Source organism: Ochotona curzoniae, unplaced genomic scaffold (assembly GCF_017591425.1).
Source record: "Ochotona curzoniae isolate NIBS_2020 unplaced genomic scaffold, NIBS_Ocur_1.0 contig_2688, whole genome shotgun sequence".
NCBI lineage: Eukaryota > Metazoa > Chordata > Mammalia > Lagomorpha > Ochotonidae > Ochotona > Ochotona curzoniae.
In genome coordinates this window covers 24,367,668-24,388,202 of record NW_024465553.1, presented here as the reverse complement: position 1 = coordinate 24,388,202, position 20,535 = coordinate 24,367,668, and the positions used below count along the sequence as shown (strand labels likewise).

At 50.5% G+C, this 20,535-nt stretch overlaps 1 protein-coding gene across 1 annotated transcript in view; it reads left to right on the top strand.

Annotated features, from left to right (window-relative positions):
* The window catches only part of SYNE2 (spectrin repeat containing nuclear envelope protein 2), a 309,068-nt gene extending 290,218 nt beyond the window's left edge, over positions 1-18,850 (top strand). The window contains exons 104-116 of the mRNA XM_040975466.1: positions 101-283; positions 1,832-1,969; positions 4,895-5,089; positions 6,775-7,057; positions 7,580-7,648; positions 8,540-8,679; positions 11,040-11,133; positions 11,693-11,895; positions 13,441-13,641; positions 14,408-14,536; positions 15,636-15,827; positions 17,165-17,248; positions 17,743-18,850. Coding sequence (XP_040831400.1) covers positions 101-283; positions 1,832-1,969; positions 4,895-5,089; positions 6,775-7,057; positions 7,580-7,648; positions 8,540-8,679; positions 11,040-11,133; positions 11,693-11,895; positions 13,441-13,641; positions 14,408-14,536; positions 15,636-15,827; positions 17,165-17,248; positions 17,743-18,027 — 2,196 coding nt within the window. The 3' untranslated portion in view covers positions 18,028-18,850. The remainder of the gene's footprint in view (positions 1-100; positions 284-1,831; positions 1,970-4,894; positions 5,090-6,774; positions 7,058-7,579; positions 7,649-8,539; positions 8,680-11,039; positions 11,134-11,692; positions 11,896-13,440; positions 13,642-14,407; positions 14,537-15,635; positions 15,828-17,164; positions 17,249-17,742) is intronic.
* The last annotated feature ends 1,685 nt before the right edge of the window (positions 18,851-20,535 follow it).

Below are 20,535 nucleotides of genomic sequence, written 5' to 3'. Positions count from 1 at the left end.
ACTCTGTTGCCTATGCAGGTGGGGTGAGCCACGTGCAGCAGCACGTGGTTGAGGGCGGGGCAGGGCGTGGCGGTAACCCCTGCTCTCCCCTGTGCTGCAGGCCTTCCAGCGGCAGATCCACGAGAGGCTCACCCAGCTGGAGCTCATCAACAAGCAGTACCGGCGCCTGGCGCGGGAGAACCGCACGGACACGGCCAGCAAGCTCAAGCAGATGGTCCACGAGGGCAACCAGCGCTGGGACAACCTCCAGCGGCGGGTCACGGCCGTGCTGCGACGGCTCCGGGTAATCGCATGTGTCCATGGCCCTGGGGTGTTCTGCCAGTTTTCCAGGAGGAGTGAGACACGGCACGTGTGGTGGCTGGCAGATCTTGCAGAGCTGTGGAGAGAAGGCTAGCTGTGCAGCAGGCCTGAGCTCTCTGAACATTTCTGCATCATAGAGCCAGCAGCTGCAGCTGCCAGCACCCCGCTTTCCTGAGAGGGGTCTGTAGGACCTGCGATGCCAGGACACACCTCTCTTTAGGGCATCTGTCAGCCCCGGATACTGTGCACCTGAGCACCAGGACCACCCACAGCCCTGGCATTGCATCCCTGGGTCTGCCTCCAGCAAAGGCCTGGTTCTGCCCAGCCTCCTGCCTTACCGTGCTCTGCTGGCTCCTGCATTGAGGCCCAAAGGCAAAAGGCGAAAGATACAGGCTGGGCACGGTGGCTCTGCTCCCAACAGGGAGTTTGGTCTCAGAATGTAAATTTTCAGCTTCCCTTTCCCTTAATCCAGAAGATAGGCTTAATCCAGGTACCTCTGTAGGCAGGAACCACAAGATGTGATTTTGTTTCTTAAAGGTTTATTTTATTTCTATTTGAAAGGAAGAGAGAGATTTCCTATTTGCTGGTTCACTTCCCAAATGGCCACAGGAGATGGAACTGAGGTTATCCTAAACCAGGAGCCAGAAGTCAGGAGAATCGTGTGGGTCTCCCATGTGGGTGCAGGGTTCCCAAATACTTGGGCCATCCTCTACTGCTTTCCCAGGCTATCAGCAGGGAGCTGGACGGGAAGTGGAGTGGCTGGGACTATAGCCAGCACCCATATGGGATGCCAGTGCCTCAGACGGAGGTTTAGCCTACTATGCCATGGGACTAACCCCTGTAAGATGTGATTTTAATTCTTGCTCCTGTTCTCAGGGCAGGATGCTCTTGAAGCTATCCTGGGATGTAGAACCTGGGCTTTTAAACTTTTAACGCTCAGTGACCTTGGTAGTTGCCTTGTATGCCTGCATCTCCTGCTGGTTTGAAGGACACTGGTCCAACCCTGACCTTGGCACTGAATATGTTTCTCAGAGTCGGCTGCCTACCACCAGATAGTGACCAAAGAGGCAGCGTTCATCGTGGGCCATGGATGCCCCTCTCTGAAGAAATGGGCATTGCACCTGTAAAGGCCCAGGAACCCTGGGCCAAGCTTAACTCTGAGCCAAACACTTTGCAGCTTGAAGCTGCGGTCGCTCCTCCTGCAGGGGGAGCCAAGGTGGAATTCAGCAGCGGTTGGAGTCTGGTTCCTCCATGGATAGAAAAATCATTGTTTTAGGCTAGAAAGTCACAGACTCTCAAAAGCGTAGAGGTCAAAATTCACTGTGTCCTACGTTTGCTGGTGGACAAGCTGGGACTCAGAGAGGCTGGGGGGACGTGTTCCTGGGCTCCTTGATGCAGCGCGGGCACCCCAGAGGCAGGCCTCTCTCTGACGACGCTGGCCCTCGCTTTTCTGCCCAAGAAGATGCTGCCATCCATCTGAGCCTTCATTCTGCACTCACAGCAAACAAAGTGGTGTCTTCCCGTTTTGCAGCATTTCACCAACCAGAGGGAGGAATTTGAGGGGACCAGGGAGAGCATCCTGGTGTGGCTCACAGAGATGGACCTGCAGCTGACCAACGTGGAGCACTTCTCTGAGAGCGACGCAGATGACAAGATGCGCCAGCTCAACGTAAGGACCGCGTCCTTAGCTTCTCTAAGTGCGCCGGGAGGGGTGGGTATCAGAGAGGTGAAGACCCTGCTTGGGATGCCCGCCTCCCGTGGCAGAATCCCCAGATGCAAGGCCCACCAGCTTCCTGCCAACACACGCTCCTGGCAGTAGCAGGTGATGGGCCAGAGGGAGCCATATGGCAGACCCAGAAATGAGTTGCCAGCTTTAACCTGGCCCAGCCACAGGGAGTGAGCCAGTGGTTGGAAACATTGTTGTATGCGCATGTATCTTTCTCAGTAGCTTCGCAGGGGCTCTCTCGCTCTCGCTTTCCCAACTCCTTTAAAATTAATGGAATTCTTAAATAATTTTTAAAAAGTACTCTTTAACAGAGGATAGCTGCCAACTAATCTTACCTGGTACAAATTCTAGAACTCTTTTTAAAAGACTTACCTAATTTCTTAATTTGAAAGGCAGAATCACAGAGAGCAGAGACAGATCATTCAGTTGCCGGTTCACTCCCTGGCTGGCCCCAAGGGTCAAGGTTAGGCCATTCCAAAGCCAGGAGCCTGGAACTTCTTCCAGGTTTCCCACGTGGGTGCAGGGGCCCAAGTTCTTCACCATCCTCCACTGCTTTCTCAAGCCATTAGCAGGGAGCTGGATGAGAAGTGGAGCAGCTGGGACTTGAACGGCTCCCGTACCACAGTGCCACAGTTGTACTCATTCGTTGCCCCACAGTGCCAGCCCCTAGTGTGACTTTCTAGTATTCAGATCAGAGTAATTGACATGCCTACTACCTCAGACAGGTATCGGTTCTCTGTGTTGGAAACATTCATGATCCCATGTTTCCAAATGTTGAGTTAAACCATTAGAAATCATCCGTGCCATTTAGCTCCACCCCTGTGTGCATTAACCACCCTGTCCACGTCACGGCTCCTCCGTGTGTGAGAACTTGCAGTATCTGTCTTTTTGTGCTTGGTTTATTTCATTTAACGGAATGCATTCTAGTTCCATTCAAAGTCTGAATTGTATTCTATTAGATATACACCATATTTTTCTTTGTTCAGCTGTCCACCAGTGAACTTTTGGGGGTTGTGCCTAGCGCTGTAATCGGTGTGCCATGCCAGCTATCTTCAGCATGCTGGCTGCCTTAGCTACATGTCTAAAAGTCAGCCGGATCCTGTGACAGTTCTGTTTCCGCTTTCTGAAGACCCTCCCGTTTGTGACTATCCTAGCACACACGCCACCAACAGAGGGAGAGCTTAGACTCTGCAGCCGGGCCAGCAGGTTCCTGCTCGTCCTTTTGACCACCATTCTTTCTTTGTTAAGATATTATCTTGTGGCTTCAGTTTCCACTCCCCTGAAAATGACAGATATAAAACTTTTTCTTTTTTTTTAAATAAATTTATTTTACTTGAAGTAAAGAGAGGGAAACAGAGAAATCGTTTCTCCATTTCCATGGCCAGAGCTGGAGCAATATGAAGTTGGCAGCCAGGAGCTTCTTCCGAGTCTCCCACATGGGTGCAGGGACCCAAGCGCTTGGCCTATCCCCTGCTGCTTTCCCAGACCACTGCATGGAGCTGGATCAGAGATGGAACAGCCAGGACATGAACCAGCGCCCACATGGGATGCCGAAACCCTAGGCAGAGGAGCAGCTTGCTACGTCACCATGTCAGCCCCTAGAATAATTTCATATACTTCTATGCCCTTTGTGTATCTTCTTTTGAGAAATGCTCCTTCAGTCATTTGCTGCTGTTAAAGTCAGGTTGTTTTTTTAACCGTTGATTTGAATTCCTATGCTCACATTCTAATCCCTTGTTGGAGGAATGGTTCTCAAATGGTATAGGTTCTTTCTTCAGCCTCGCAGTTACTTTTAGTCCAATGTAACCTCTCTCTTCAATTTTTACTCTTCTGTTGTTACCTGTGCTCTGGGGGAGTCCTAGCCGGATTTTTTTTAAAAAAATAGGATTGTTCAGATGAGTTTCCTAAAGGGTTTCCCATTTGTCGACTTCCAGTAGTTGGCAAAATTTCAGGTCTTAGATGGAAGGCTTTAATCCATGTTGAGTTGCTTTTTGAAGGTGGTTAGCAAGAGTATCCAGCTTCCATCCTGCTCCGTGTAGACGTCTAATTCTCCCAACATTTATTAAATAGACTTTCCTTTCTCCACCTCTGTATTACTGCTTTTGTCAAAAGTCAGTTAGCTTGGCGGCGGGCGGCGGGCGGGGGGGGGCGGTTATCTCCAGGTTCCACTAGACAGTGTGTCTGTTTTTATGCCGGTGTCATGCCGTTTGGATGACTACATGGGAACTTGCAGGGTGCTTTCAGTTCAGTTATTTTAATGCCTCTGGGCTTTGTTCTTTTGGCTCAGGATTCCTTTAGCTATTTGGGAACCCTGGTGCTTTTGTGTAAATTTTCAGATTCTCTTTTCTATTAGTTTTAAGATTCGTTTTTATTAGTAAAGCAGAGTGACAGAGAGAAGGAGAGTCAGAAAGATCTTCCATCTGCTGGTTCACTCCCCAAATGGCCACAACGGTTGGAACTAAGTCAATTCAAAGCCAGGAGCCAGGAGCTTCTTCCAGGAGTCTCGCATGGGTACTGGGTCCCAAGGCTTTGGCCCGTCCTCCATTGTTCTCCCAGGCCGTAAGCAGGGAGCTGGATGGGAAGAGAAGCAACTGGGATATAAACCTGCACCCATATTGGATGCTGGTGCTTATAGGTGGAGCCATATCACCAGTCTCCTCTTTTTTCTAATTCTGTGAAAAATGTCCTTGGCATTTTGATAGGAATTCCGTTAACACCATGAAGCACTTTACATAATTTGGATATTTTGGCAGCATTCATTTTTCCAATCCATGAACATGGGATGTTTTTCCATTTTTTTGTGTATTTTTCTATTTCTTTCATCAGTGTGTCTTTCTAGAAGTCCTTTATATCTCTTTTTATGAATAGGGCTTCCAGCAGGAGATTACATTGAATACCAACAAGATTGACCAGCTCATCGTGTTTGGGGAGCAGCTAATTCAGAAGAGTGAACCGCTCGATGCGGTGCTGATTGAAGATGAACTGGAGGAGCTGCACCGGTACTGTCAGGAAGTGTTCGGCAGAGTGTCCCGATTCCACCAGCGGCTGACCTCCCACGCTCCCGTGAGTGGAATGCTGCACAGAGGAATACAGTTGATTGAGTATTCAAGAATTGGGGGTTTCATCTTGTAGTGATTAACTATGATTTAGTTTTCAATTTAAAAAGAAGATGGCTAGGCCCCAGTTTTTTTATTTCCACCTGTACCAATAAGGAGTTACACTTAGGTACAGAACTCCATGACCCAGTAGAAGGAGTGGCATTTTCTGCAGGTTTGGCTCCACTGGTTTTCACTGTATCCCTCAGGACTGAGTTTTTCTAGCACATGTCAGTATCCTGAGACCTAACTCATCATGCTCTGGGTTTGACTGCACAAGTAGCTTGGGAACATAGAAGTATTTCAAAATACTCACTTGAGGGGGCCCAATGCAGTGGCCTAAGGGCATCTAATATGGGCACAAGTTCGTGTCCCGACTGTTCCACTTCTGATCCAGCTCCCTGTTTGTGGCCTTGGAAAGCAGCCGAACATCAGTCCAGTACCCATGTGAGAGACCCAGAAGGAGCTTCTGGCTCCCAGCACCCAGCTTTGAACCCATTCATCTCTGTCTGTTGCTGCCACTGGGGGAGAGAACCAGCAGATGGAAAAATCTCTCTCCACCTTTCCCTCTCTCTGTAACTCTGACTTTCTAAGTAACTTAAAAATACTCATGGGAAATTAGAATTAAAGGATTATGTTGATGCCAAAAAACTCCTGAAATCCATCCAATTTCCTTCATGATATGCATTCTTTAAAAGATTGTTTCACTTTTATTTCAAAGGTGGACATTTAGAGAGACAGATTTTCCAAATGGCCAGAGCTGCGCTAATTCAAAGCTGCGAGGAGCTTGTGGTTCTGCTACATGGGTACAGGGTGGACCATCCTCTGCTGCTTTCCTAGGCCATCAACAGAGAGCTGGATTAGAAGTGGAGCAGCCAGGACATGAGCCAGTGCCCTCATGGGATGCTGGCACTTAGAGAGCATTAGCCCATGCCAACCCATGAGATATATTTTCTATGAACTCTTGGAAGGCCTGTCATATGTCTGAATTTAAAAAAAACGTTTATACCAAGATCAACATATCTTTTAAGTACATTTTCCAGGACCTCTGTGAAGATGCTTCCTATTTGCACTTGTATCTTAGTGTGTTTAACAGCATTTAATATGTGTGCCTTTCTGCCGTTTTGTTCCTCCTTTTGAAGTCTCAGATGTGCCAGTCTCCAAGAGTTCATGTGGAGTTAGAACCATTGCCTTTGTGTGCCGATAGCATTCATGACCCCTGTCCATGATGATTATTTTCATTTTCTTCGAAAGGCAGACATCTTCCATTTTCTGATTCACTCCCCAAATGCTGGGGGCTGGGCCAGGCCAGAGCCCGGAGCCCGGGAGATTTGCACCTCAAGGGAAGCATGGTCGGAACACTTGAGATACGCCTGCTGCCTTCCAGGATGCTCACTGGCAGGCAGCTGGCTTGGAAGTAGAAGCGCCAGGACCTGACGCCCTCAGGCTCCATGGTATGGGATGTAGGCACTGCAAGTGGTGATTGAACCACCCTACCAGACGCCTGTCCCAAACGTGTTTCTTAGTTAAACTGCCATGGAAAAATTAATTGTGTCATTTCCAGAAACTGCTGGACATGCAAGTGTGCTGCTGCTTCCGGCTGTGGCAGCCTGTGGTTCAGCCAAGCTCTAAACACTGGATCCTCCTCTTTAGGGCTTAGAAGATGAAAAAGAGGCCTCAGAGACTGAAACAGACATCGAAGACCCCCGAGAGATCCCCACGAACTCTTGGCACAAAAGAGGGGAGAACGAAGAGCCCTCGCCCCCCCAGTCCCTTTGTCACCTGGTGCCCTTGGCTCCGGGGCATGAGCGGTCTGGCTGTGAGACCCCCGTCAGCGTGGACTCGATCCCTCTAGAATGGGACCACACAGGGGACGTAGGTGGCTCCTCATCTCACGAAGAGGATGAGGAGGGTCCTTTCTACAGCGCGCTGTCAGGTAACATTTAGGTCCCCAGAGCCCTGGCAGTGGACCCGCATGGCTGTGTGCGTGTGTGTGGGTGGATGGGTGGCGCTCTGCCCACCTAGCCGGCTCCCGATGACGAGGACTGCAGCCTGTGGCTGACCCAGACTTTGCAGCAGCCTGAGTTTGCCCTGCCCACCTTCTTGACTTTTGACCGGATCCTATGACAGGGCAGAAGGAAGGAGAAGCCAGATTCGCATTCGGGTGTTAAGGGTGTCCACTGGTGGCTCTCGCTGCTTGGGAACGCATCAGTGAGCCTTGAGGAACTTAGAGCAGTAACAGCCTGAGTGTCCCCTCCCCACCACGGCCAAGCCGGTCAGCAGGTGGTTGGGTGGAGGTGGGAACTAACCTTTTTGGCCCTTCAAAACCTTTCAATCAAACACATCTGGGGGTATTTTCTCCTTCCAGGAAACAGTGTTGCCACTGTGTTTGACTTGATCTTGGGCAGTTAATCTATGGGCACCACCAAGTGAGGAAAATGACATTGTTCTTTTTCAGATGTAGAAATCCCTGAAAATCCTGAGGCCTATCTTAAAATGACCACAAAAACTTTGCAAGCGTCTTCTGGTAGGCCCCTGCCCATGCATGTGTCTCAACATGGCAGCATCCTGTGGCGCACACCTGCATCCTAAACCTCGCTCCCATGTCCTGTCTGACCCCCTGCCTTCCGCGGACACCATGCGCCCCAGTTCCGGTGTCATGGTGTATTCACACTGCCGTACTCACCATACCTGCGTGCTCTCCACCAGCCTCGCACCCTGCCCAGCGCCCGCCCCTAAGCCAAAGGGAATTTTTCCATGGTTTTCTTTTCTTGTTTTTTTTTTTTGGTTCTCAGTTTGACTCCATCTAACGGGTGCCCTTTGGCATGGCCAAGCTTTCTTCATGGTGGCTTGGTTTGGTACGGGCTCCTCCTTTGGGTCGTCTCCATGCGGGCAGGTGGACGGGGCGGGAGGAGGACTGTAGCATTTGGCACAGAAGAAGAAATGACTCTGTCCCTGGTTTCCAGCCCCTCTTTCTCCTCTGCCCCATCCCCATCTCAGTGGTGCGAACAGCCCGCCACTTCTGCTTCCCAAGCCCTTTCCAACATTCACTCATCCTCTTGCTCCTGAGAGGCCTCTGGCCTCTTGGCCCCCCAAACCTGCCCTTGCAGCCCAATAGCCTGACCCCAAAACGCCAGCTCCCAGCGCCCTCATCCCACAGCAAATCATCCATTGGTTGTGCTCCATCGTGAACCCGTCTAGCGAAGATGCCATGTTGCTCAGTTGCATGACTCTCATCTCATCTCCTTCTGGAACATACTGACATGTTGTTGCAAACCCGCATGCTTTGCAAGGAAAGCCGCAGAACTCGTCCTGACTCTGTAACCTGACACCATGTCACCCATGACCTTACTGATGTCACTAAATATGCTTCCCTGTGGTGACAGAATGCAGCGTCATTTGCCACTCTTGGTTGCAGGTAAATCCATGTCTGAGGGCCACGCGTGGCATGTTCCGGATAGCACACCCTGCCCTAAGCCTCGCTACGAACAGATGGAAGGTGATACCAGTGGACAGCCCGTCCCTGCAGATTCCAGCACCCCTTATAAACCGACCTGTGTAAGTTCGGATCCCTGTGTGAATGCATCCCAAGCATGTGGCGAATAGAAACTTAGGAGGAGATTTTGGTGGTAACCCACATCTCGCTCTGTGCCTGGGTGTGGTTTCTCATGGTGAGTTGTCCACACGTTGTTAGATTTCGAGAGCTGTTGGTTCCAAGTCCTCACCACCCTTGTGCACGTTCATGTAATACAACAATAGTCATTTCTTTTTTTAAAGATTTTTATTTGTTATTATTTTTTTTGGAAAGTTAGATCTACAGAGAGGAAGAAAGATCTTCCATCCACTGGTACATTCCATAAGTGGCCCCAATGGCCAGACATAAGCCTATCTGAAGCCAGGTCTCCTACACGGGTGCAGATTTCCCACGCAGGTGCAGGATCCCAAGGCTTTGGGCCATTCCCCACTGCTTTCCTAGGCCACAAGCAGGGAGCTGGATGGGAAGCAGGGGGTGCAGCTGGGACATGAACTGCCGCCCATATGGGATCCTGGTACATGCAAGGGGAAGATTTTAGCCACTAGGCTATCATGCTGGGCCCACAATAGTCATTTCTATTGAGTCAGTGATCTAGGCAACAAATGGTAGCTCTCCTGAACTCCCCACCTCTGTCCTGTTTACCTTCGACCAACATTCCTATTCCAGAAATTATAGCTTCGTATTCAAATTTGACTCTGGTGGTGGACATAGTGTTTGCCTCCTAGCCATGCCAATAGACTGCCTTGGAGCTCTGAACACCACGCCTCATGCAAGGGCAGACCTACGTCATGTGATTATCAGGAGGGTCACGGGGCACCAGGGCACTTCCAAAAGGTTGTGGAAAGTGAGGCCAAAAGATGATTTTGGTGCAAACGTATTTTTTTCAATCCATATTCTTCAAAGTTAGTGTGAAATGTGTATTAGAGAAAAACCTACATGTGGGTTTCAAAAACTATTTGGCACCCAAATGAAGTTATCATTCCCTTGTCAATGTACTTGAGGAAGTACGCTGATGTTAGGGCGAGAAACTCCCTTAGAAGACGTGGTGGTCCCTGTTAATTCATGTTGCTGTGTTGGTTTGTTGTTACAGTGACAATGACTGTCCTTTCTTAGCCTTGTCTTCCTTGAGTGACACAAGTTCTTGGTCTGCTCTGACAGGCAGCTGGATGGCATGGCCCACGGCTCTGTGTGGGCTACGGATCATTCCCAGAACAGTCACGAGACAGCAGAAATTCACGTGTCACCTTTTAGTGCTAACTTTAGAGAAACCAATAGCTTTTGGTATATTGCAGGAAATTCTGGCTTTACATGGTCAAATCCATTTTGGAAGTGCTGACTTAGCAAGCACTTGTCATTTCTAATATGTCCTTCACTCCAGGGCACAAAATAAGACTGGACGCTGGAGAGCTGACCACTGGGTGCCATCCAGAACCCGTGTGGCTTGGCTGCCCTAGGTTGTGTCCCTCACCTGGCCAGTTCCAAAACTGTCTTCTCACTGTGTCTGCAACTAGGAATGTCAAAGCCTGCAAGATAGTATTTCCATTCATGCAATCATGAACACAACTGAAGCAAGCATGGCTTTAAAAACAAATACATTTAATTGAAAACTAGAGTTGCAGATAGAGAGGAAGTGAGAGATGGAGAGATCTTCCATCTGCAGGTTCCCCCCCCCCCCAAATTGTCACAGCAGCCAGAACTGGGCCAGGCCCAGGTCAAGAGCCAGGAGCTTCATGTAGGTCTCCCACATGAATGCAGGGGCCCAAGCACTTGGCCCATCTGCTGCTGCTTCCCCAGGCACATTAGCAGGATACTGGATTGGAAGTGCAACGGTGGGGTCTTCAGTGTCACCCATATGGGATGCCAGCACCACAAGCAGTGTTTTTACTTGCCTGCAACCACGGCACCAGGCTGAAAGCATGGCTTTTCTAAAGGGAGAACATTTATTTTGGGAAAGACCTGAAATAACAGCCCAGTCAGCTCTGTGATAACACAGAGTGAAAGATAAAATAGTTGGCAATAAATGAGATGGATTTGACCTGGTGATCACACCGACTAGCTCTATAGAGACTTGGAGAAGAACTCAGATTATCTCAAGCACCGTGATGATCGCTGCAACTCTGTTGGTATCATTCAGATGAGGTGTCGCAGTGTACACGTGCCAACAGGTGCCCTAGTCCCATCGCGGGCAGCCCCGGCTGAGGCCTCCACTTCTGCCGACAACCCTGTTCCCGCAACGTGAAGTAACTTGAGGGTACCAGCAGTTACCCTTCCAACAGTGGGTCCCCAAATCCTTTTTCCTTGCTGGTTAACATGATGAACCTAACTGGTACTCAGTTAACTCTGACAATTTATAAATAGTCAATTAAAAATTGGCTCCTTCTAGGTAAAGCCGCTGTTACGTCCTGGTGCCGACGGGGGTAAGGAAGCCGCAGCTGTCTTGAATGGCAGCCCCCAACAGGAGGACGACAGGATGCCAGGTACTGCCGACGGTCGTCAGTGTGGGAGGCGGAGTGTGGTGGGACTTGGGCTTAGTTGGGCTTTCACCCAGAGTCACTACTTGGCAGAACACTTGGGTACTGACCAACTTTATAAAAATCTCAAAACTGCTCAGTGGTACTCAACTACAGCTAATAGTACATCCAAATCAAATGATGTGTTTATGAAAAACTTCCTATGCCTTAAATGCCAGTTTACAAACAGTTAAACACTGAGGCCCCTACAATGAAGCACATGTTTAAGGTCAGACCGGGAAGAGGATCCAAGAACGGTCTCAGGTGTCTGCTGGTCGGGCCTATCGGGCAGTTACACAGTAATCACACCGGAAGACCAGAGAATCCCCACCAGCAGCATGGACTGAACTGCTGGACCTGAGACCACAGCACATCCTGGCAACTTCTGTGGGGTTTCCCACCCTCCACTCCCCAAGCCCAGAGCCTGCTGAAGGGCACTGCCAAAGGCTTTCATCCACCCGGCCCCCAATTAGAGGCCTAGAAATCTGCATTCTTTTCCTTTGACTGGCAGCTGTTTGTCCCCCAGGTGCCTTTGACAGATGGGAGCTTATCCAAACCCAGGAGCTGCACAGCAAACTCAGAAGGAAGCAGAGCTTGCAGCAGCTGAATGCGAACATCCGTGACATTGCCACATGGCTGGCAAACACTGAGGCGGAGATGGCCTCACTGAAGACAGCCAAGCCTCCCTCCGACCTCCAGGAAATGGGGCTGCAAGTGCAGAAACTGCGGGTAAGTTGGACGAATGAGGGCGTGCGAAGGGACCGCCAGGCTGCACAGCAAACAGGTGGCACCTTGCAGGTAGCGTGTGGGATGTCGGTGTCTCCTCCATTTCCCTTCTCTCACCGGCAAGCACACAGTTGCAGATTTTATCTTCCTAATAACCCTGCAACCCAGAGCAGTCCTAAGATGGTGCTCAGATCCTCATGGTTGGGATCATGGGGTCACAAAGACACCTGCAACCACAAGCAACAGCTGTAGGCCAGACTAGCGGTACAGCCTTCCTTGCAAAGGTTGAGATTGCCTTGGCCTGACCTGGTCACCCACATGCCCAATCAGTACAGGCTCCTCTGGCATTGCCCAGGGAGTGGGGCCTGGCCATGTGAGCTCTGTACTCCAGTGGGGACCCTGGGCATGGGCCTGAGCTCCAGGGAGCCAGAGCAGGTGTCCTGGGGTATTGGTCACTGCTTATACTTGTGGTTTTATGAGGGTACTTCAAAACATTTGGGAAAACCGTCTAATTTGGGTGCAAAAAATGTTTAAATCCATGCACATGAGAGGTCTTCAGAAAGCTTATGGACAGTCCCAGCATGTGTCTGCGCACAGTGGAGATGCTGGCTAAGGCAGCTCTGTCCCCTATTGGAGGACCCTAGTTCTGGCTCCCTGCTCCAGCCTCCTGCTCACACAGGCCCTGGGAGGCAACAACCGATGGCTCTAATAACTGGGCTCTTGCCAGGCATGACAGCAAGCCAGCTTCAGTGCCTGAATGTGTTTGGGGAATGAGCCAAGGGATAAGAGCTCTTTCTGCCTCTCTGATAAACATCTTATTGCAAGATTTATTTATTTGAATGACAGCATCAGAGAGCTTCCATCTGCTGATTCACTCCCCACGTGGCTACAACAGCCAGTGCTGGAGCCAGTCTAGAGCCAGAAGCTGCTTTCAGGGCTCCCACAAGGGCACAGGTGCCCAAGCACTTAGGCCATCTGCTGCTGCTTTCCCAGGTATATTAGCAGAGAGTGGGATCGGAAGTGAAGCAGCCAGGACTCAAACCAGTGCCCCTATGGAATGCTGGCACTGAATGCAGTTGCTTTTCCTACTGCATGGCCCTCTCTTTGAAAACTTTAATGAAGAATTCATGGAAAATGCATATCACAGTGTCTAGGTTTGAAAATGTTTTTACATCAAAACTTGCCTAGAGAAAAATGCAAAATAGATAGGCCTACTTCATCAGCAAAGCTTTTAATCTGCTCCAGAAGTATTAGTAAGCTGGTCACAGAGGGACTGTGGAGGTGAGCAGTCCTTTCCATGCCTCTGGCCCAGACCAGCCAGCAGGCGGGCCTCTGCTTTTGGGACCCGCTGGCCAAGTACAAGGCCCTTGGAAAGCAACTCCGAGCACCTGACGCTGCCCAGCCAGTCACAGGCAAGCAAGGTCACTCCGGTTTCTGTGGGCATAGCTTGGAAAAGAGGGTGGCCGATCCACTGCCTGCTGAGGTTTGAAAAGTGGTCCTCCTGTCTGCCTGCAGCATGCCTGACCCAGCCTTTTCCCTCTGGGGTAGGAAATAATCAAGGCCTTTGACACCTACAAGGCATTGCTGGGCTCCGCGCACGCGAGCAGCAAGGACTGCCTGCCCGGTGAGAGCGCCGAGGCCGTGGAGCTCCGGAGCCGACTCCAGCAGCTGAGCGTGCGCTGGGAGGCGGCCCAGGGCGCCCTGGACAGCTGGCGTGCGGGCTTGCGGCAGTCGCTCATGCAGTGCCAGGTATGCTGACTCAGCGCCCAGCCCCGTTTTCCCCCCCTCCCCCCACAGCACCCCAGGCCCAGTCCCCAGCGGCAGCCAGGCCAGAAGCGGGGAGCTGCAGATACAATTTTGGCCTGTGTTAAGAAGCAGGCTGGCTTTGCCATGTGTTTGCCAAAGAGACTTCCTGCACTCCCTCCCCTCCCCTCATCAACCCAGGAACACCGCCTGCCCAGGCCCCACCCCTGCCGGAGTCTGCCTCAGTGAGTGCCCCAGTGCTGCCCAGTCTCTCTGCCCTTGGGCCAGTCATTAAGTGGACCTGGCTCCAGAACACAGGAACACTTAAACCTGCTTTCAGCTGGGGGACCTGCTACTGCAAATCAAGTCATTGAAACCCCAAGACCTCCCTTTTCTCATCCAGAAAATAATCATTTTAGTGCCCACCTCCCTGCTGCTTTTTAGGACTGCAGGCTGTAGTCTTAGCCCATTTCCTGCCCAATGTGAAAGTGCTTGACCCGTCAGCTCTGGCCCCAGCCTCCAGGTCAGGCTGCGGCCTCACTGAGTCCCCATCCAATTCTCTTGGCACTTTCTCCCAGTGCCTCCCGAGATCATGCCGAGCCTGCTTGCCCCACTCCCTGCTCCTTGTGCTAGGCCCCTTGGTATTCACTGATGGAGACAAGAAGGGCCCTCACTGCAGTGGGGGGGGGGGGGGCAGGAAAAAGCTGCTTTCCGGGCATGTCCCCAGCCAGGGGCCTCACCAAGGTTGATGCTCTGCATGTTGCGTGTGCAGGATTTCCACCAGCTGAGTCACCACTTGCTGCTGTGGCTGGCCAGCGCTGAGCACCGGAGGCAGAGGGTCCATGTTGCCGACCCTGAGGCCGACCCCCAGGCTCTCCTGGAGTGTCAGAAAGAGCTCAAGGTGAGTCACCAGGGGCCCTCCTGTCCTGGCCCCAGCCTCTGCTCCAGTGGTTCCGAGGACAGACTGGACTTGGAAGTTTGTGGCCAGAACCCCTCTGTCGTGGTGGGCTGTGTTAGGGGAATGTCTTGCGTGCTGCATGGCTCAGCTATGCCAGCCAGGGACTGCACTGGCCAGAGAGCTCCTTTTCAGCATGCAATGCTGTGCATCAGGCGTTAAGTGTGTTCTAAGTGGCCGGGCTTCTGCGTACGCCTAGGCAGTCCCACCTAGCATTTCTGAGTGATGTCACCTGTGTTCCTGTTTGAAGCACAAGGACTTGCAGAGCTGAAGAGCCCTGCTCAGACCCCTGGGAACTGGGGACATGGCCGCTAGTGTCTGCCGCTGGAAAACAAGCGTGTTCCCTTGTGCATTACTGCTCAGGGGCAGTTCTGCAACTGGGACAGACCTCTCTGTCCACTGTAGAAAAAGTGGTCTTAGGGGACAGTTGTGGCTTTGTTTCACTTGCAAACCAGGCTACCACCTGCATCTTCTCTGTACTCAAGGTGCCTTCTATTTTATTTGAGTGGGGTTTAACTTTTAAGAAATAGCCATAAATAAGTTTAAAATGTTTAATGTACTTTTGTGCTGGAATTTTTGCCCGCTATGAAGCCATAGGGTTAGATGGAACTTTGAACAATAGAAATGTTCTGAATTGGCACCTACCATGGCAGCCACCAACCAGCTTCTCATGGCTCCTGGGACTGAAACTGAATTTTTAATTTTACTTAAACAGCCACACACATCCCATGTTGGACCGTGAGCAAGAGAAACACTTAACAATTTGAGCCAATGCAGACGTCCGCACATCTGTGTTTCTTAGTTAATTCAGACCTTGTCATAGATGAGGGCCAGATCTTCCCACACCAACCCCCTCACTTCTGATGAAACAGAATGAAAAACAGGGATGAGGCCTCACCTACTTGCTGCCTAAACAAGGCTAAGCCAGAAGACACAGTACAACCGCCTCATTCATTCCAGAAGTTTCCAGGCACTGAGAAAGCCTCTGCTGGCCACACTAGATTCCCTTTGGACAACAGTTTCACACACTTTGTTCCATTTTCAGCAACTGGAGGAGGAGCTGCTAGAACGCCAGCCGCAGGTGCACTCCCTGCGGGAGATTGCCAGCAGCCTTCTGGTCAAGGCGTCCGGAAGAGACTGCATCGAGGCTGAGGAGAAGGTGCATGTCATCGACAAGAAACTTAAGCAGTTACTGGAGCAGGTGTCCCAAGACCTGGTGTCCTTGCAGGGAAACCTGGTGAGTTCAGTGGCTCTCGCAGGCCACGGTGTCACAGTAGATACCACAGGACAGCATCGTGGTGGCCTCAGCATGGGTGGTGGTCTGGGTAGGGTCAGGTCATGACCCTTCCTAAAAAGCTGTGTTCTTGGCACATATTTGATCCTTTGAAACTCACCTTCCTACCTGTTAGCATGGCTGGAGTTTAGGAATGCGAGTCTTACCCCTCGTCATTTCTGTTTTGCCTTCATATCTCTTCGGCCTTGCTCACTCTGACCGCCATCCCTCATTTGGTTTCTTCTCTTTCCATGTTTTTACATGTGTGATAAGGCAGTGCAAACAGGTGAGCAAGATCTTCCATCTCACACCCCAGGTAGCCAGGGCTGAGCCAAGAGCCTGGAACCCATTCTGTCTCCCCAAAGGGGTGGCAGGGACACAAGTACATAAACCAAGCATGTGGCCTACCCAAGACTTGGGGTGGTCTCTCCCCCACCCCCATTCCCGGGTCTGTAATTATAAGCGTCCTTCAGAAAGCTTGTGAGGAAACAATTAAAAGTTGAGGGGTGAACATTTAGTGCAGCACTTAAAACACGGCCTGGGGCACCTGCATCCCTCCTTGAAGTGACAGGTTCGATCCCCAACTCCAGCTTCCTGATTAATACCCTGGGAGGCGACAGGCGGTAGTTCAAACAGCTGGCATCTTGCTGTGCACTTGCAAAACCCAGACTGAGTTCCCGGCTCCAGGAAACCTCGGTCTGTTTTTTTCATCAAATGCAATTTCCATGAACTTTGTGAATATGCCTTGTGGATTTCAGAAGGTTTCTACACCAAAACGCCAAAACGAACTCACTTTTCAGAGTAAGAGAAATCTTCCATCTGCTGCTTCCACTCCACTGATGGCCTCAATGGCCGGAGCAGGGTTGCAGGTGCCCAAGGCCTCGGGCCATCCTCCACTGCTTTTCCATGTGTGTGAGCAGGAGACTGGTTCGGAAGCAGAGCAGCGGGGATATGAACCGGCACCCATCTGGGATGCTGGCTTTACCCACAATGTCATAAAGCTGGCCCCACCACACATTTCTTTCCTCTTTGCCACCTAAGAATGGGTGATGGCACTAGCGAGATGGTGACCTGTGCTGCACCCACTGCCCATGGAGCCAGCCTCTGGCTCCCCCTTGCTGCTGCTGGACCCAGTCTCCCCACAGTGCGCCACGGCTCCAGCTGCCCAGGGCTGACCTCACCTCTGTTCAAGTAGGGGGAGGGGAAGAGCCATAGAGAAGGGCTGAAGCTGGTCACCGGATTCCTGTAGCACATTTCCGCGCTTCCTCGCCCTGAATGGAACCTTGCTGTGTGCATTTCAGAACCCCGATGCACCCCTGCCTGCCTCCGCTGAGGAGGCGAGCCAGCAGCCTTCAGCAGCAGCCGGGCCAGCTCCCCAGGTGAAGGTAAGGGCCCCTTCTCACTGGGACAGCCTCAGTGGCTGCTGAAAGCTCCGCAGACAACAATGTTAGGCATGTCTTGGCAGCAGCACACATCTGCCTGAACCAAGGAGTATAAACACTTCACAGCTGACGCCTTCGAGACCCAGCCCACGGGCCGTGCTGGTGCACGCCTCTGCTGTGGAGCCCTGGCACTTCTTAGTTACCGAGGTGCCAGGTTTCTCCTGGAAACTCAAATCACCTCACTGGCAAGGAAGCTTCTTAGCTGCTGACTCTCCCAGTGCCCACAGGGGTTAATCTCATAGTTTGAGTTCGGCAGGAAGAAGGTATGTTAAGGAACCTGAAAAAGTTAACACTGTTTTAAAGAAAAAAAATGCTATACTTGCATTCCATAATATTTATCTTTGAATTCAATTTCCCACAAAGTCAACTTCGTTTGTGTGATTTAAGAAGGGACAGTTTTTCATGGTTGGACACTAACTGGCCCCTCTATCCTGCAGGTGGGAGTGGAGGGGACAGCGAGAAGTCGGAGGCAGGCAGAGAGCAGGACGCCAGGCCCCGCACCAGACCCCATGCCAGACCCCAGCAGCTCCCGGCCGCAACGCTCCTTCGTCTCCCGGGTGCTGAGGGCCGCGCTGCCCCTCCAGCTGCTGCTGCTGCTGCTCCTGCTGCTCGCCTGCCTGCTGCCTTCCTCCGAGGAGGACTACAGCTGCACCCAGGCCAACAACTTTGCCCGCTCCTTCTACCCCATGCTGCGGTACACCAACGGGCCACCTCCCACCTAGGAGAGGAGGCCGGGGACCCTACAGGGACACACACACACCAACCTGGCTTGTGGCCCTTAAAGGCCGTCTGTGACTCACTCCTAGCATTGGCAAGGCACAGAGAGACCTGCTGCGCATGCCTCCTACTGGCCTTGTCCAAAGCGGGCAGCCAGCCTGGGGCTGCTTCCAAGTGGACTTCCTCCATGCTGGCCCCAGGCCTTCTAGAAGGGGCGGTTCCCTGAGGAGCCAAGCATGTTGAGAATTCTAACGTCTTTGTCAAACAGCATTATTGCGGCGATTACAGTTGATGAGCAGTGATGTGCACGTCTGTCTCCTAGCAACAAGCCAGCTTCAGAACGGTCCAGGAACTCCCATGCATCCTAGCCAATGGATCAAAAACAATCATCTGAAATGCTGAGAATCAACTGTCCTCCAGTCGGCTAGCCGCTCTGAGCTACAGGTTACAAACCAAAATGTTCTGTTCTGTCCCTAGACGACCTGCTCTTTTGTACTGCTTTAGTTTTTTAAAAAAAAATCTGTTGCATGGATGTGGTTTTTTGTGCATATTTTTTAACAATGCCAAATCTGTATGAATAATGTAAACTTTGATTTTTTTTTAAAGTGAGATTTTTAGCTTGAGCTTTTGACTAATGTACAGTAAATGCCAAACTACAGACTTGATAGGGATGTTTTTGTAAGTTATAATTTTATAAGACTTTTCACATTTCAAGAGATGCTTCAAATTTGGTTTCACTGTTTGCCCATGGGGATTGGTACTGAAACCCCAGGCTGTCTGTGGTATGTACAAGTTAGATGTTTCTCATTAAACAAAATTAGATTTCTTGTACTGGACTGTATCACAAAGCAGTACTTTCACAGAACCAATAGCACACTCAGTGGACAGTGGCCATGACTGCCATTTCACTTACTTGTCTGGAAGCAGGAGTCAGCTACATGTAAATGACCCCGTGTTGCAGCACGGAAGGCAGCACAGGGTGTGTGGCAGGGCGGCTGTCCCAGCTGTTTCTGTGCGAGCGCTCTCCAGAGCAAACTGCAAGATAAGAGTTCGATCTGGGCATATGTATTTGTACACATCCTTTCCTTATGAGAACAGGACCCAAGTCTAAACACAGGTTTCATCCATTTCATGTAATATAGAAAACCTTGAAATCCATGTAGTTTCTCATAAAATATTTTGCATGAGCTTTTTGAAGCTCCTATTATGCATGGGTTTAAAAGATCAAGATTATTATTTCAAGATTATTAATTTGGGGGGCTATCATGGTATAGCAGGTAAAGCTGCTACCTGTAACATTGGCATCCCATATGGATACCAGTGTTGTGTCCTGGCTACTCCACTTCCTATCCAGCTCCCTGTTATTGCCTGGGAAAAGCAGTAGAGGATGGCTCAAGTGTTTGGGCCTCTGCACCCACATGGGAGACCTGGAAGAATTCCAGGCTCCTGGCTTCTGCCTAGCCCAGCACTGGCTGTTGCAGCATTTGGGGAGTGAAGCAGCAGATGGGACATTTCTGTCACCCTCTCTTTCAAAGAATTATTTTGAAAGTCAGAGCTACAGAACAGTAGAGGCATAGAGCGAGGTCTTCCATCTACTGGTTCACTCCCCAAATGACCACAACAGCCAGTGCTGGGCTAGAACAAAGACAAGAGATTCTTTTGGGTCTCCTGCATGGGTGGCAGAGGCCCAAATACTTGGATCATCTTCTGTTGCTGTTCCCCAGGCAAGTAACAGGGAGCTGGATGGAAGTGGAGCAGCTGGCACATGAACCAGTGCCACAGTGGCTGCCAGCACTGCAGGCGATTAATCCATTATGCCATAATACCAAACCCAACATCAAAACTTTTTGTACCAAATAAACCTTATTTTTAATAATTTTGTGCCCAAAACAAATTCTTTACTTGTGGCATGTTACATATGTTCAAAAAGCTTTCAGATTTCACAGCATTTTCGATTTTTTGTATTGGGAGACCAGACCTGGAACAGGTACTCAGGAGTCTAACAGATGGTAAGGGCGAAGGTGGAGCCACCTAACTTTCCACCTTCCTAGAGAGAAAGCATTCGCATTCACCCCTCCCGGGTGAGGCACAGATGCCAGCAACTTCCTGGACAAAGAGTGAAGAAAAAAAAGCTGTCTTCAGTTTACCTTTAGTGTGTAGATGTTGGACGGAAATGGCCAAGTAACCTCAAAGCATCTTAACTCACCATCTTTTTCTTTCTCCGCTGATTACAATAATCCCAAAAGGAAATCACGTGGAAGAGATCAACTTGCAGTTGTTTTGAGGGTCCCTGCTGCATTGTAGCCCTGAAACAAAGTCCCCCTCTCCCACTCTACACCCAGATTTCAAGAGAGTAGAACACGGTTAAAAATTGTGGCTCAAAAATGTTTTAAGACCCATTTCAGTTTTTCATGAAGTTCATGGGAAAGTGCATTTGGTGAAAAATCTACACATAGACATTTAAGACGTTCTTCACACCAAAATACCTTGTCCTCTCACTTCTACGTGAACTT